Consider the following 15,504-nt stretch of genomic DNA (forward strand, 5'->3'; position numbering starts at 1 on the left):
AATTCTCATGCACATAATTCTGTTCTTTGCTTTTGTTGGATCTCATATGTGGTCCATTCACCCAGTTTGGAAATATCTTTTTGAAGCTTGTGGTACCGTATTTTTCGCCCTATAGGACGCACCGTCCCATAAGGCGCACCTAGTTTTTTGGGGGGGAAGTAAAGGGGAAAAATTATTTCCCCCCCAGGTGCGGGGCTGGGGCGGCCCGAGCTTCCCCCGACCCCAGCCCCCAAACAGGCAGCTCTCTGCAAGCCGTGGGAGCCCAGCGCTGGCTCCCGCTGCTTGCGGAGAGGTCCACGAAGCCTGGACGCGCTGAGATCAGCGCGCGCAGGCTTCGGGATGCCGGCAACTCTCCCCAAGCAGCGGGAGCGTTCCCACTGCTTGCGGAGAGGTCCACGAAGCCTGGACGCGCTGAGATCAGCGCGCGCAGGCTTCGGGATGCCGGCAACTCTCCCCAAGCAGCGGGAGCGTTCCCACTGCTTGCGGAGAGGTCCGCGAAGCCTGGACGCGCTGAGATCAGCGCACGCAGGCTTCGGGATGCCGGCAACTCTCCCCAAGCAGCGGGAGCGCTCCCGCTGCTTGCGGAGAGGTCCGCGAAGCCTGGACGCGCTGCTTGCAGAGAGGTCCGCGAAGCCTGGAGAGCGAGAGGGGTCGGTGCGCACCGACCGCTCTCGCTCTCCAGGCTTCAGCGAAAGCCTGCATTCGCCCCATAGGACGCAAACACATTTCCCCTTCATTTTTGGAGGGGAAAAAGTGCGTCCTATAGGGCGAAAAATACGGTAATCTGGGATTTTACAATTTTTAATAGTGGTCATCTGCAAACTTGGCTACTCTGTTGTTCTTCTTTCGAGTTGTGCCATATTTGAGTGACTAGGAAACTCTTCTAAAGGTTTCTCAGCAGCTGAAACTGGGAATGATTTGAAGTATTAAATCCCATAGATTCATAATGAGTTCATCACTCGCAGTATGGGATCAAGTTTTCCTTTGGGCAAAAAGAAGGGGAAGATTCTCACTTTTTATCAAGATTCGGATTTGACGTAACATTAAGCCCAACCAAAGTTTAGTTCTGAGTGGTACGACAGCAGCAGCAGCAGGACTGTGGGAGAAGCTGGCCACCATCCAAGAACCTGCATGTTTGCTTGTTCACACTAAACCGTTGTTTGGTTTAGAGTTACCTGAAAACTGTGCTGTTATTTGAATAACACAACATCTTTTACAGAATTTCCATAGGTAAAGCACAGCAACTAGAAAGGCCCACAGTATGCCTCTGCTGCCAAATAAATAAGTTTATTTCTATTCTCTGCTTCCTATGTGTTACTCAGCTTCTGATTGATGAAATAGCCTACCCTCCTGGATTATGACTGCTATGTTTGCAAAATGCAACTATCATAGGTGGCTTGTTATACATTCTGTGTCCTCTTACCACTACAGTATTTAACATATATATTTTTGTTCTGCCATAAAATAATGTCTCATGAGTTTGTATGCTTCAGCTTCATTAAGATTTTCTGCAGTTTTCCTGTCTCCTTTAGTACTCCATTTATTTATTTTGGTCTAATGTCTCCATTGGGACGCGGGTGGCGCTGTGGGTAAAAGCCTCAGCGCCTAGGGCTTGCCGATCGAAAGGTCGGCGGTTCGAATCCCCGCGGCGGGATGCGCTCCCGCTGCTCGGTCCCAGCGCCTGCCAACCTAGCAGTTCGAAAGCACCCCTGGGTGCAAGTAGATAAATAGGTACCGCTTACCAGCGGGAAGGTAAACGGCGTTCCGTGTGCTGCGCTGGCTCGCCAGATGCAGCTTTGTCACGCTGGCCACGTGACCCGGAAGTGTCTCCGGACAGCGCTGGCCACGGCCTATAGAGTGAGATGGGCGCACAAACCCCAGAGTCTGTCAAGACTGGCCCGTAACGGGCAGGGGTACCTTTACCTTTACCTTTAATGTCTCCATTGTACAGCTTGTTTGCTACCCTGCTACCAGTGTTATTCATTTTTACATCACTATGAAGTTGCTCATAAAGTTCCTTCTTGGCTTTCTTATTGTCAACTTATGTTTGGTTTGCCAGACTTCTTGCTTGGGTGTGTGTGTGTGTGTGTGTGTGTGTGCATGTTTTAATAGTTTTACAAGAAGTAATCTTGTCTTTTATAGTCTCATTTAGTCTGAAGTTTAACAGATAATTGTTTGAACTTGCCTTATCTAATAAGTGGTGTATGTTTAACTTGAAGCCCTGTTATCATTGTAAACAACTTCCAAGTGTCTGTAACTACCTTCTCAATTTCCTTTTAACTGGAGTTCTACATTCTCTTGGCAGATCTATAATCTATTGTGGTTGCAGCAGTGAAGCTTTTGACATTGATTAGTTGAGCTGATCTGATAGCCTGGAATGCTGTAAGATCCAAACTGTTCAGGGAACAATGTTGTCAGTGTTTGCAGGCCCAGCTCTGTGAGGGAAAAGAAAGTTTTAATTTTGTTTAGTGAACCATTTCTATCCTGCTCTTCAACTACATAAGGGGTCTATAGAATAGAAGTTCAAACAAAATGCAGAGTTACACAGGATTAAAATGCCCAAGCAAACACAAATCTAAAAGGTAAAAATTCCACCTGGTACAAAAAGCACATCAAAGTTGGTGCTAAGTGACCATCTCTGGGAAGTGGGTGTTGTCCAGTTTGGCTAGTGTTAAATTTCTTAGAGGTATTTGTAGCAGTGTTAGAAACTGAGATATGAAAGCTAGGAGCTAAATGGCACCTTAAACCTAGGTTATGGGCACAACAATGGAATGTCTATGTGTGCTTTTTATAACAAGAATACAAAGCTGAAAATTAATGAACTGCAGCAAAAATATTTTCATTTTTCACATGGTCTAGTCCTTCCCCTGCCCACCCCCCTAATATTCTTAAGAGCAGGGACAGGCAACCTAAGGCCTGGGGGCCAGATGCGGCCCAATTGCCTTCTCAATCCGGCCCATGGACGGCCTGGGAATCAGCGTGTTTTTACCTGAGTAGAATGTGTCCTTTTATTTAAAATGCATCTCTGGGTTATTTTTGGGGCATAGGAATTTGTTCACCCCCCCCCCCCATATAGTCCGGCCCACCACATGGTCTGAGGGACGGTGGACCGGCCCACAGCTGAAAAAGGTTGCTGACCCCTGCTTAAGAGGGTCTCTTATCCAGTATTCTTCACTATTCCAGTCTTCAGAGAGTATCTGGAAGTGGGGAGGCAGAGAAAGGGCCTCCATTCCTTCCACTCTGCAGTTTTAATCTGAAATCTTAGACACAGTACTGCGCCCAGAGCTCAGAAACTGCTCACACTAATGAAATTCCCTGTCGTAAAATGTGCCTAGAACAATTGGAGTTTAGAACACTGATTTGTAGCTTTGTGGGGCAGGCTGAACACATCCCAGGAAATCAGAAAGCTAGAAGACCTGGAGACTAAAAAACAGGAACCTAAAGGGAAGGAGTGGTGAATAAATCTTTGTTAAACGAGCAGAGGAGACAGAGACTGAGATGGTGCTCTGAAGAAAACCCAGCCTTCCAGTCAGGAAAATCTATATAGTGTCCTCCCATAGCATAGTGCAGTGCCAGGGCACTAGCCAAGAGACAGATGAAAGGAAACAAGACAAAGTAGGTGTTAATGTAAAACACAATGTGAGGAAACAAAGGAAGAAATGAGGCTACAGTAAGAAATAGCTGAGGATTATGTAAGGACTGCAGCAAAACTTCATATTACAACAGTGGAGGAAGGGAATGGATAAGCTTGGGATTGTGGACCATGGGTATAGGTTTGATAGCTCTTCTAGAACAGTGTTTCCCTACCTTTTTTGGGCAACTGCACACCTGTTTAATGAAAAAAATCTCGCGGCACACCACCATTACAGCCCCGTGACGTCAGCGCGCAGCGTCACGCCGGGAGGGACGCACGAAAGTGAAAGTTTTTTCCCTCCCCCTTGCCGGGGAACCTCCAAGCTTTGGGGGTGGGAGGAGGCAGCAGAGCGAGGGACTGAGGGACGGTGGCAACTGAGGCGGTGGCGGCTGTTGTGGTGGTGGCGGCGATAGCGGGCGGAGGAGGGGGCGGCAGCGGGGCTTGAGGAGCCGTCGCCGGGAGTTGCTGCTGCTGCTGTTGCTGCTGCTGCCCGGACATGCCGGCCTCCTCCTCCTCCGCTGTCTCGCGCTCCTCCCTTTTGCACGCGCTGCCCCGCCGCTCAGCACCACCACCGCGGAGCCGCCCCCGGCTCGACGCGGATCCTCGCCGCCGCCGCCTCTCACCGCCCGACTCGCCCGCCTCCCTCCCACGGCACACCAGCCAACGTCTCACGGCACACTAGTGTGCCGGGGAACACCGGTTGGGAAACACTGTTCTAGAACCTGACAGGCAAATCCTACCGGTTGTGGCTTCTACTATCACTAGAATATTGTGATCTGGCAATCTATGATTCACATACTGATTTAAAAATACTTGCCAATTCTTTGGCTGCAGGCCTCCACTATGAGTATTGTGAACTTAGCTGTCCATTTTAGATGCATCTGTATGTTGGAATTTGGTCGTATTGTGGCTACTGAGCCACATCGTTCAGGGATCTATCTATCTATCTATCTATCTATCTATCTATCTATCTATCTATCATCTATCTATCTATCTATCTGGCATCTATTATGTATTTAAGCTAATTCATTAATATTTAGCATTTAAGCTAAATTCCAGTGTATTTTCCGTAAGAGGAAAATGCATATGATACTTAACAGCTTCTAGCAGAGTATGAACAGGATTAAAATAAGTGGTCTCTCCTGTTGCATGTGATTCAGGGTGCAGCTGAAGGTTACGAGATGGACAAAGTGATATTCAGAGCCCTGTATCTAGCACCAGCTCTGGAGAATGTCAGTGTAGGACAGAACCTGTCAGTAAAGAGGATGTTGAAAGGCTGCTACTGAAAAGGTTGTCCATGTGTGCTATAAGCAATTGTAGAGTTTGGGATAGGCCAGGGGGGCTACTGAGTAGTTCAGAAGGGTCAGTGTGATCTTATACCAGGTTTTGCTATACTTTTGAGGACTAGCAGATAGGTTGACAGAAATGCAAACAGGAATCTCTCTAAAGCAGGATGAATAGTAGCTAGATAAGTTTTGTCCTCAGTATCTTGGACGTTCTGATATTTTTCTCCGAAGTGACAAGTTAATTTAGAAACTTGTTTTAGATCCTTACTTTAAAAACAAATAATTAATATTGTGGTGTGTTCTGGTTTTTTTGTTGTTTGTTTTTTTAGTTTTCTCTTAGCCTGTAAATTTACACAAGTTTTAGCTTGGAAGCTTCATGATGTACGTTTTGTCTCTGAGAAAGACAAACTTCAAACACTTAGGAAGAGGGCTGTAATAAGTTTACATCTATTCTTGTACCACAGTTTGAATTTCAAAGTCTAGTGGATATGTTTCTTTGAAAATTAAAGGCAAAATGAAATAGATGTCAAAGTAAGTATTTACTAACTCTGGCAAGCATGTGTGTGTTCGTATGTGGCTGCATAATTGAACTTAATTAACTCCTTTAGGTGTTCTGGGAAATATAATAAAAAGGACAGTAATTTTCATTATACCTTTGTATTTGCATCAGCAATATACTTGTATTTTTAAAGCAAAAAATATTTTTCATTAGTAGAGATACATGGCAAATTGGAATCTTTCTTAAAACTAGATTTCAAATAGGAAATAGTGCACAGCTCAGGAGATGAGAACCTGATAACTTTAAGTTCACCACAGTTACTGGCCCCTGCTTATATGAAAAGTATTTTTCCTTTAATTGTAATAATAATAATCCAATATTATTTGCATATTACAGGGTTTGAGAAACAAGCCAAAGAAAACTGGGCATGTAAAGCCAGATCTCATAGATGTTGATCTTGTAAGAGGTAGGTATGGATCTCTTAAATATGGAATGCAGTATTGATCAATATGTCAATTTATTTATTTTATTGTTTTACATGGTAGAGTGCATTTGGGGACATCTTTTTTTAAAGGGGAATACATATGGTGTTTGTGTGTTTCCTAGCCTCGTTATACCCCCATCAGTGTGCAGCTTATTGCAGGTTGGGCAGTTGCAATGTAACAACTCTGTGGACAGATTCATGTGTAATTGATTAAAAGAAACCAGAATGCTGCTCAAATGTGCGTTCTCAGATTTATTTATTTTTAGATCAAGGGTAGGCTGGATTTGCAAGGTGAACTTGGAAGTAATAGCCTGCAGTTAAATTTTGCTGCAGTTCTGAACTTGCTTGTGCACAACATGCCGTGTTAGATACATTCACTTCCAAGTAGTTTCCCTCTTCAGAGCAGTGAAATTCAGGTTGCAGGAAGTAACTCCAATAAAGGTAGCGAAATTTCACATAGCTGTTGTATAACGCACTTTCATGACTTGACATCACCTGTCAAGATGAGGTTAGAGGGAGTCTCCCTCATCATAAGACATTTAATAATTGTGATTTCAGGAGCACTGAACGCCTCTAGCACCTGATTGTGACTAATCTCAAAAGGTGCCACCCAAGTGCTAGTTTCCTATCATTTTCCCCTGCTGCAAATCAAAAGAAACCAATGGCATACATTGGGGGAGCCAATGTGGTGCCTTCTAAATGCTGTGGGACTACAACTCCCATTGACCTCAGCCAGTGCAGCCAATTACAGAGGATGCTGGGGGCTGTAGTTCAACAACCACTGGAGAGCACCGCATTGGCTACCCCTGGCATACTTGACCCAGTATTTCCATACCAGATGATCAGTCCTGAGTCCCCTGTAATTTATAGGAAAGAGAATTTTTATCTTTGCTGTTCCTGATAAAGTACTAACTTTGAGAGATCTAAATCCGCAGCTTAGTTTAATTCTGCTATTCTGTTCCTGTAGAACAGGGGTGCGGAAGCTGTGGCCCTCGAGATGTTGTTGCATTCTGTCTCCCATCAGCACCAGCCAGCATGACCAATGGTCAGGGATTCTGAGAGTTGTAATCTGGCAACATCTGGAGGCCCGCAGGTTTCCCAACCCTGCTGTAGAAGAAATACTGGGTCCTGTTTTTCTTTGTAGAAATATGTGTAGAAATGTATGTAGCTCTTGCAAAAGAACCAGGCATAGTGGCAGGTATGTGTGGTCTGTTATTATCCACTGTCAGCATCAGGCTTATTATCCCTTTGGCATGTTTTGGTGTTCTATTCAGTGAAATAAATCCCCCCTTTTCTATTTGCATTTGCATCTATTACTGTAGTCCTCTGTTCTATAAGTATGCACCACTCATATGTTGGAATTTTGGATTCCAAAACACAAAGGGGAAGAAAACTTGGGCTTTTCACTGGAATTTTTGCACTGAATAAGCCTGCAGTCCTGTATGTATCTTCCTGTAAGTAAGGTCCATTGAGCACAATAAGTCTCGCTTCTAAACATGCATAGCATTATACTATAATTATATGTTTTACATGGTAGAAAGATGAATTACTCAGTATTCCATTGGGTATTTCCCATGTGTCATGCTATGGCAGTCTGCACTTCTGTTCCCAGCTTAGAGACAGTTCCCGCATATGATTTCCTGTACCAGACACATGTTTCATATAGGACAAAATATATTTACAGTTGTTTATGAAGTACTACTAATTATTTTGCTGAAAGTACACAGCTTTAGAAGTTCAGCTTCACACATAGGAATATGTTCCATGTAAATATGGCATATATATCTCTCGCAAAGTCTTAGGATTTTATCTTAGTCAAATGGTAATTGTAAATTGTCTATATTGCTATGCAACCTAAGTGATTTGTTTGTATTCTGTTTAGGCTCTGCATTTGCTAAAGCTAAACCAGAAAGTCCCTGGACATCTCTGACTAGAAAGGGGATTGTTAGAGTTGTATTCTTCCCATTCTTCTTCAGGTGGTGGCTACAAGTGACATCAAAGGTTATTTTCTTCTGGCTCCTTGTCCTTTATCTTCTTCAAGGTATAACGAGATGACATTATTAGCTTTTTTAAAAATGCATTGATCAAAAAATGGACCAAATCTTATTTTTCAGAGTTCTAATGATGCATTTCCATTTATATTTTTTAAACTCAAGTTACCTCAAAAGTTAGAAGCTGCTATAAGGATGAAACTAAATTACAGCAATTCCCGAAAATGTTAACTTCTAAGAAAAGGACTTCACAGTGTAAGAATAAAAAACGAAATTGAGAGAAGGATGTCATTTTGGCACTCCACAGAAACCTAATGAAATTAACAAAGGGAAACAGAAACAGTTTAGTTTAAAGAACACACAGTGTTTATCCTTGAGCTTAGACAGTGATTTCATATCACTAGAAAACTATATTAAAATGTATTCTATACTGACAGTTTCCTCACCACCTGTTTCAAATATGATAGTAGATAGTGTTATTATTCTACCCACGGCTATTTATTTTTTTATTAAGTGTGGTAATACCTATACAGCAATATTTAAATTAAAATTGTTAAGAACATAAGGCCCTGTTGGATCAGACCAAAGGTCGATTTAGTCCACCGTTGCCAATCACATGCTTATGGTCAGTCAACATTGCCTACAGGTCATAAGCACAATAGCAGCCTTCACAGTCATGTTTGTCAGGTATTCAGAGGAATACTGCCTCTGATACTGGTGATAAGATATAGCCATCATGTTGTAACTTTATAAGGGAGTTGCTTCAGCCCCCACCAGTGGCCCTTGGCGGGGGGCATCACTTACCTAGACAGTGAGCTCTTGGTGCACTGACCTTGCCCCATCTCCATCCAGGTAAGCAACAGTGATGCCAGTGGCAGGAGGGCAGCTCAGCACAAACTGCTCCTGACAGTCCCTTGATCATTAATTACCCACAATGCAGCACTGCAATAAATCAGTTACACTGATACATTATTTCAGCTCCTTCAAAGGTACTAACTTGCCCAAAGGTACAAATTGAGGCACATATTAGATGTTCTGCATTATATGCCTGTCCCAATCCTAATTTGTTGTGACGGTTACCATGGTTTTAAATATGTTTTCCAGTTGTCTTCTGATATCAGCAGATCTGAAAGCTTGTGCCAAACATTTTAGTTGTTTGTATGCAGTGTAGTATAATGTAATCTTGATGTATACTGCTTATATTTAAAAGGTTTTGTCACAACAACATCGGAAAACATGTTAACTCTTCAAATAGAGCACTGTAGAAAAACCAAGCTTTTCAAATGAATTGATTTCAGTGAGAGTTTGCTCATATGTTTAAATTTCCTGTATTTTATCAGCTCCATCTGGTACACAGGCTGAGACCTTACCTGCCCGCAGACTGTCTCGCCAGAGTGGTGCATGCTCTAGTTATCTCTCGATTGGACTACTGGAATGTGCTCTATGTGGGGCTACCTTTGAAGGTGACTCGGAAACTACAACTAATCCAGAATGCAGCAGCTAGACTGGTGACTGGGAGCGGCTGCCGAGACCACATAACACCGGTCTTAAAAGACCTTACACTGGCTCCCAGTATGTTTCCAAGCACAATTCAAAGTGTTGGTGCTGACCTTTAAAGCCCTAAATGGCCTCGGTCCAGTATACCGGAAGGAGCGTCTCCACCCCCATCGTTCTACTCGGACACTGAGGCCCAGCACCGAGGGCCTTCTGGCAGTTCCCTCACTGTGAGAAGCCAAGTTACAGGGAACCAGGCAGAGGGCCTTCTCGGTAGTGGCACCCGCCCTGTGGAATGCCCTCCCACCAGATGTCAAAGAGAAAAATAACTACCAAACTTTTAGAAGACATCTGAAGGCAGCCCTGTTTAGGGAAGCTTTTAGTGTTTAATAGGTTATTGTATTTTAGTGTTCTGTTGGAAGCCGCCCAGAGTGGCTGGGGAAACCCAGCCAGATGGGCGCGGTATAAATAATTAATAATAATAATAATAATAATAATAATAATAATAATAATAATAATAATAATAATAATAATTATACTTTGGTTTGATCACATTTATTTCTGAGTTTAACAAAAATGACTTACTAACAGTATCATTTGTTTAATTATGAATTATTGTTGCAGATTTAATTCTTCACTGGTTGTTTTTCCCCCATGTCTTTGAAAGTTGCTGCAGTAGTCTTGTTCTATACAGTAGAAGCCACACATAATATACCTCTGACTGAAGTAGTAGGTCCTGTATGGCTCATGTTGCTTCTTGGAACTGTGCATTGCCAGATTGTTTCAACAAGAACCCCTAAACCACCTCCAAGTACAGGAGGGAGAAGGCGAAGGTACAGTTTATTTTAACATAGTGAGCCTTTTATGCATGTGCTTACTTTTTATTTCAGAATCAAAACTACCGTATTTTTCGCTCTATAGGACACACTTTTTCCCTTCTAAAAAGTAAGGGAAAATGTGTGTGCATCTTATGGAGCGAATGCAGGCTGTGCAGCTAATCCCAAGCTAGAACAGCGAGACAGAGCGCTGCGAAGCGCTCTGTCTCCCTGTTCTGGCTTTGGGCTTAGCCGCACAGCCTGCATTCGCTCCGTAAGATGCACACACATTTTCCATAAGATGCATTCGCTCCATAAGATTTCCCTTAAAAAGTAAGGGAAAATGTGTGTGCATCTTATGGAGCGAATGCAGGCTGCGCGGCTAAGCCCAAAGCCAGAACAGGGAGACGGAGCACTTCGCAGCGCTCCGTCTCGCTGTTCTAGCTTGGGGATGGCTGCGGAGGCTTCAAAGGCTGTCCCCAAAGCCAGAACAGCAAGAGGCTACCCCAGAAGCCAGATCTGTTGCTCTTGCTGTTCTGGCTTCTGGGGTTCAGAATTTTTTTCTTCTTGTTTCCTCCCTCCCCCAAACTAGGTGCGTCTTATCGTCCGGTGTGTCCTATAGAGTGAAAAATATGGTATTTTTGAAAAAGGCTTAAAATCTGAAATTACGCATTATTTAAAAAATGGTGGGGGTGGGGGTATTCTTGTTCTGCTAAGTTCCTTTTATTTGTGTTTGACCTTCTCATGAAATTTCACTGCTATAAATACTGTTGTGATTTTTTTTTTTTTAAACTGCACCCAATACAGATTGGTATCTCTTATTGGTATCAACACAATAGAACTAACTAAAGGGGTGCAGGAAGCTGTTAGTGATTAGTTAAATGCATAATGTGCTCATATTTTTGTTTTTTCTGGACTGGTGTTGTGTAGCTCAGAGGGATGATTTTTGTGCCTAGAGAAGACGCTGACGAAAATGTAACTTTTCTCATGTACAATAACAAACTGTCTGTTAAGCCCAGCCAGTGGCTGAATTCAGAGCTCTTTGCATGCTTACAAGAACGCTGACCGTGTTGTAGTGCTAGCGAATGACACTTACGAGATGCCTTCCACTTTTAATCTCTTCTGATGAAGGAAATTAAGGAAAGCAGCACATTTGGAAGTACATAGGGAAGGAGATGGCTCTAGCACCACAGATAACACGCAGGAAGGAGCAGTGCAGAGCTACGGTACAAGCACCTCTTACAGTATTGGCGCTGTCTTCAGAGATATCTGGCATGCTGCTTTCTTTTTATCGGGGTTTGTATTTTATTCAAGGCTTTGTTTGTCTTAAAGATGCACTATCCTTTTTCTGACAAAGTAATCATTCATCTGTACTGCTGACATTCTTCTGTACACCCAGCTAGCTTTAGCATAACCCTGTCAAAGTATTCCAGCACCTGTGGCCGTGTTCTTCTGACTTTGGCAAATGAAGACAACTTTTCTTATAAATGCCAAGTGGATATATAGAAACTGATTATTTAGGTGGAAAATATTGTGCAACCATTGCCAAAGGGCAAGAAAAAGTAATAAAAAAAAACACAACAGGTTCTATTCTTCTAAAGTTGCTAGTTGTCTTGCAGTGTAGGTTTCCATATTCTGATATTGTAGTTTCGGTTCATTAATGCAGTGGTCTTCAGCCATTCCAGATCTGGGCTCATCTTTCGTCTCAGCCTGCAATATAGACCCTACTTTTAGGGATTCTCCCCTCCTGATTTTATGTGTTGGTGGTTTGCAGTTGTGAGGGAGAGAGTTAATACAGTGGTACCTTGGGTTAAGAACTTAATTCATTCTGGAGGTCCGTTCTTAACCTGAAACTGTTCTTAACCTGAAGCACCACTTTAGCTAATGGGGCCTCCCACTGCCGCCACACGATTTCTGTTCTCATCCTGAAGCAAAGTTCTTAACCCAAGGTAATATTTCTCTGTTAGCAGAGTCTGTAACCTGAAGCGTATGTAACCCGAGGTACCACTGTATTACATTTGTTCAAAGTATAAGGGCTGGTACAGTGGTACCTCGGGTTATGAACTTAATTCATTCCAGAGGTCTGTACTTAACCCGAAACCGTTCTTAACCTGAGGCGCGCTTTTGCTAATGGGGCCTCCTGCTGCTGCCATGCCACCAGCGCCCGATTTCTGCTCTCATCCTGGGGCAAAGTTCTCAACCCTGTTAAAAACATTTATCTTTAGGCAAGCTTGTCAAGACATGTTGAATGTTGGCATGTGTTTTAATCTGGTTTTAGCTTATTGTTGATTTTAATTATTTTTGAAGGTTTTACATTGTTGTTCTTACTGGGTTTTTTTTACTGATAATTTCATTTTTTATCCTTTTTGTAAGCCACTTTGATTTTTTTTTAAAAAAAAACCACCACCACCACCAAATGGTATATAAATTGTATGACATAAATAAACTTTAGAGTGGGTCATTGAAGCAGTTGTGGATCATGTGCCATCTACTGAAGACCTATGCAGTAGTGAAATGATGCAGTCTATGACTGACTAGCAAGCAAAAGCAACAAAGGTGTTTGCTCCAATTAGATTACAAAAAAAGGTAAGGTTTGTTGATTGGTGTAATGTATGTAGCTTTAAAAGCTATTATATCCTGCAGATGTAAATTATATAGCCTGCTTTTTAACTATGCATCTGGCCAAACAATGATGTTTAGTTTCTTTAAAATTTGTTCCAAACGGTTGAGAAACAATTATATTAATGCACTTGTATTAAGCAGTCGGAAAAAAGGATAGTGCAGCTTCCTACATCTACATGTTTTACATTTTATGTGTTCAGCATTATTATACTAACATGTGTCACACTGATGCTCTTATATGATTATGCTGTTTTCTATAAACTAAAATTATGGCCTATAATCATCACATGTTGCTTCTGGCAGGCCATTTAAGCACATCAAGGCAATAGAGGTCCCATCTCTAATTTTAAAAACACATTTCTGCCTTAGCTCGTGCTTCAGCTCAATTATTACAATTTTAATTCTGCCCTAATTTTTCAGTTGCATTTTCATCCTCTATTTTAATGTTTTGATTATGTACTGTATTTCAATATTCTTGTGTAGAAATGTTTCTAATAAATTCTACACAATGGAATTTATCTTTCACTGTAAAGAAGTTTGCAAGGTATGGAAATCTTTCATATTTAAATACATTTTGGCTGTGCTCTGTGTTCAGAGCAATGGTGATCTAGCTATGCAGTGCCAGAATATTCATGACTTCCAACACAATTACATGCATCATCTACAATACAAAAATAGGCATTTTGAAAAAAATTCCCTTCCTTCACCGACTCAGAGTCCTGGTCAAATTCTTTGCAAGTAAACTGGCTTATTTTTACAGCTTTTATACCCTAATGGAGGAAATTCAAAGCTGTAAACTTAATTTGGGTTTGGGTTGTTTAAAAAGCTATACATTATTATGTATTTGATGTAGTAAGCTTGAAGCTCCCATGTGAAAATGCTTGGACGGCTGACTTTAGCATCAGTGAATTTAAACAGAACTCTAAATATGCTCTATTTTTTTTTTTTTGAGAAGCATTGAAAAAGAAACTAGAATATGACACAGTGAGAAAATTTGTTTGTAGAGAGAAAGCTAATCCAATAATATTGAAGTCATGAGATTGTTTCCAGTTAAACAATTGTTATTTGAAGCTATCCTTCACAAAGTCAAAGTGCTTTGACTGAAGGCTCTGTTCAATGTTAAATATGGCAACTCATGAATACTTTTCTTCAGAAGAGCCTGTTTGTAGTGGTAGATCACAGCAGAACTTGGTTTTTGAAGCTTCATGGTGTTGTTCCTCCTTGTCTTACTGCTAGTGCTTCAGTATTAGGTGGAACAAATTACAGTAGAAATAATATGATTAGCTTTTCTCCTTTTGCATACGTGGAAGTACAAGTTTCAGGTATTTGCTGAGCAATCTTACCATATTTTATCTGCCCTGAATCTTCCAACATTCAGCTTCATTGGATATCCACAAGTTCTAGTGTTAGGCTTGAGGGAGAAAAGATTTCCTTTATCCACTTTCTCTCTGCCATGCTTAATTGTATAAACTTCAATCATGTCACACCTTCTTACCTTTTCCCTAAAAAAACCCCCAAATGCTGTAACCTTTCCTCATAGGGGAGCTCTAACTTCTAGTTTTAAACAAAATGCACACTTGTTTCCCTGAGTGGCGAGAAGTTCCAGGGAAACCACATTTAGCTGGCTTTGATTTTCTTTGGAAACAAGTCTCATTGGAGGCTTAAGGTATTCCTGTAATATTTAAGTTTCTTAAATATATATATATATACAGGATGAGCTTAAGGCTCCTACAAACAGCAAATTCCGCTGTCCGACATCAGATGTTGAGATAGGTAAAGGTAAAGGGTAAATGGACGCCTGACCATTAGGTCCAGTCGTGACCGACTCTGGGGTTGCGGCGCTCATCTCGCTTTATTGGCCAAGGGAGCCGGCGTACAGCTTCTGGGTCATGTGGCCAGCATGACTAAGCCGCTTCTGGCGAACCAGAGCAGCACACGGAAACGCCGTTTACCTTCCCGCTGGAGTGGTACCTATTTATCTACTTGCACTTTGACGTGCTTTCAAACTGCTAGGTGGGCAGGAGCAGGGGCTGAGCAACGGGAGCTCACCCCGTTGCGGGGATTCGAACCGCCGACCTTCTGATCGGCAAGTCCTAGGCTCTGTGGTTTAATCCACAGCGCCACCCGCATCCCAATGTTGAGATACAGTCCCTCAAAAGAGACTTTGCAGATCACAAAGCTTATAATTTCACCTCTTCCCCTAGTCCTACATAAAAAATGCAGCTGCTGTTCCCTCTTTCTTGCTGGAGCAGGATAGTAAGCGTGAGGCATGTTCTCTAACCATCTTTTAGCTTTCTTGACTATTTTCGTGCAAACTCCCCAACAACAGAAGTGTCTAGCAACTTTGCCTGCTGACCATTGAGGAAATTTATGCAATTGTTCTGGCCCTCATTGCCGCCCTTTCTGTCAAAATTCCTTTTGACCAAATGACTATCTTGGAAAAATATTGTTGCACGCATCTGAATCACTGAGCTACGAAAGACTCCTGGGGTTCCAGCACTTACCCAGGATTTTGTTTCCTTGGAATGAAGGTCAATTGAGACTCTGGTATCTTTATGATTTTCTTATACAGTGGTGCCTCGCAAGACGAAATTAATTCGTTCCGCAAGTTTTTTCTTCTTGCGAGTTTTTCGTCTTGCGAAGCACGGTTTCCCATAGGAATGCATTGAAAATCAATCA

General features: G+C 42.2%; 1 protein-coding gene across 7 annotated transcripts in view; it reads left to right on the forward strand.

The window, feature by feature from the left end:
- Window positions 1-15,504, forward strand: part of PHTF2 (putative homeodomain transcription factor 2) — a 68,798-nt gene that overhangs the window by 32,578 nt on the left and 20,716 nt on the right. For 5 of the 7 annotated variants that reach the window (XM_081210698.1, XM_081210702.1, XM_081210699.1 and 2 more), the window contains 4 exons: window positions 5,816-5,885; window positions 7,786-7,944; window positions 10,056-10,221; window positions 11,335-11,499. In XM_081210698.1, coding sequence (XP_081066824.1) covers window positions 5,816-5,885; window positions 7,786-7,944; window positions 10,056-10,221; window positions 11,335-11,499 — 560 coding nt within the window. Of the gene's footprint in view, window positions 1-5,815; window positions 5,886-7,785; window positions 7,945-10,012; window positions 10,222-11,334; window positions 11,500-15,504 lie in introns of those variants that run through there. The other 2 variants (XM_081210703.1, XM_081210704.1) reach the window with 2 other exon arrangements.

Source organism: Podarcis bocagei, assembly GCF_964188305.1.
Source record: "Podarcis bocagei genome assembly, chromosome: 10".
Lineage (NCBI taxonomy): Eukaryota > Metazoa > Chordata > Lepidosauria > Squamata > Lacertidae > Podarcis > Podarcis bocagei.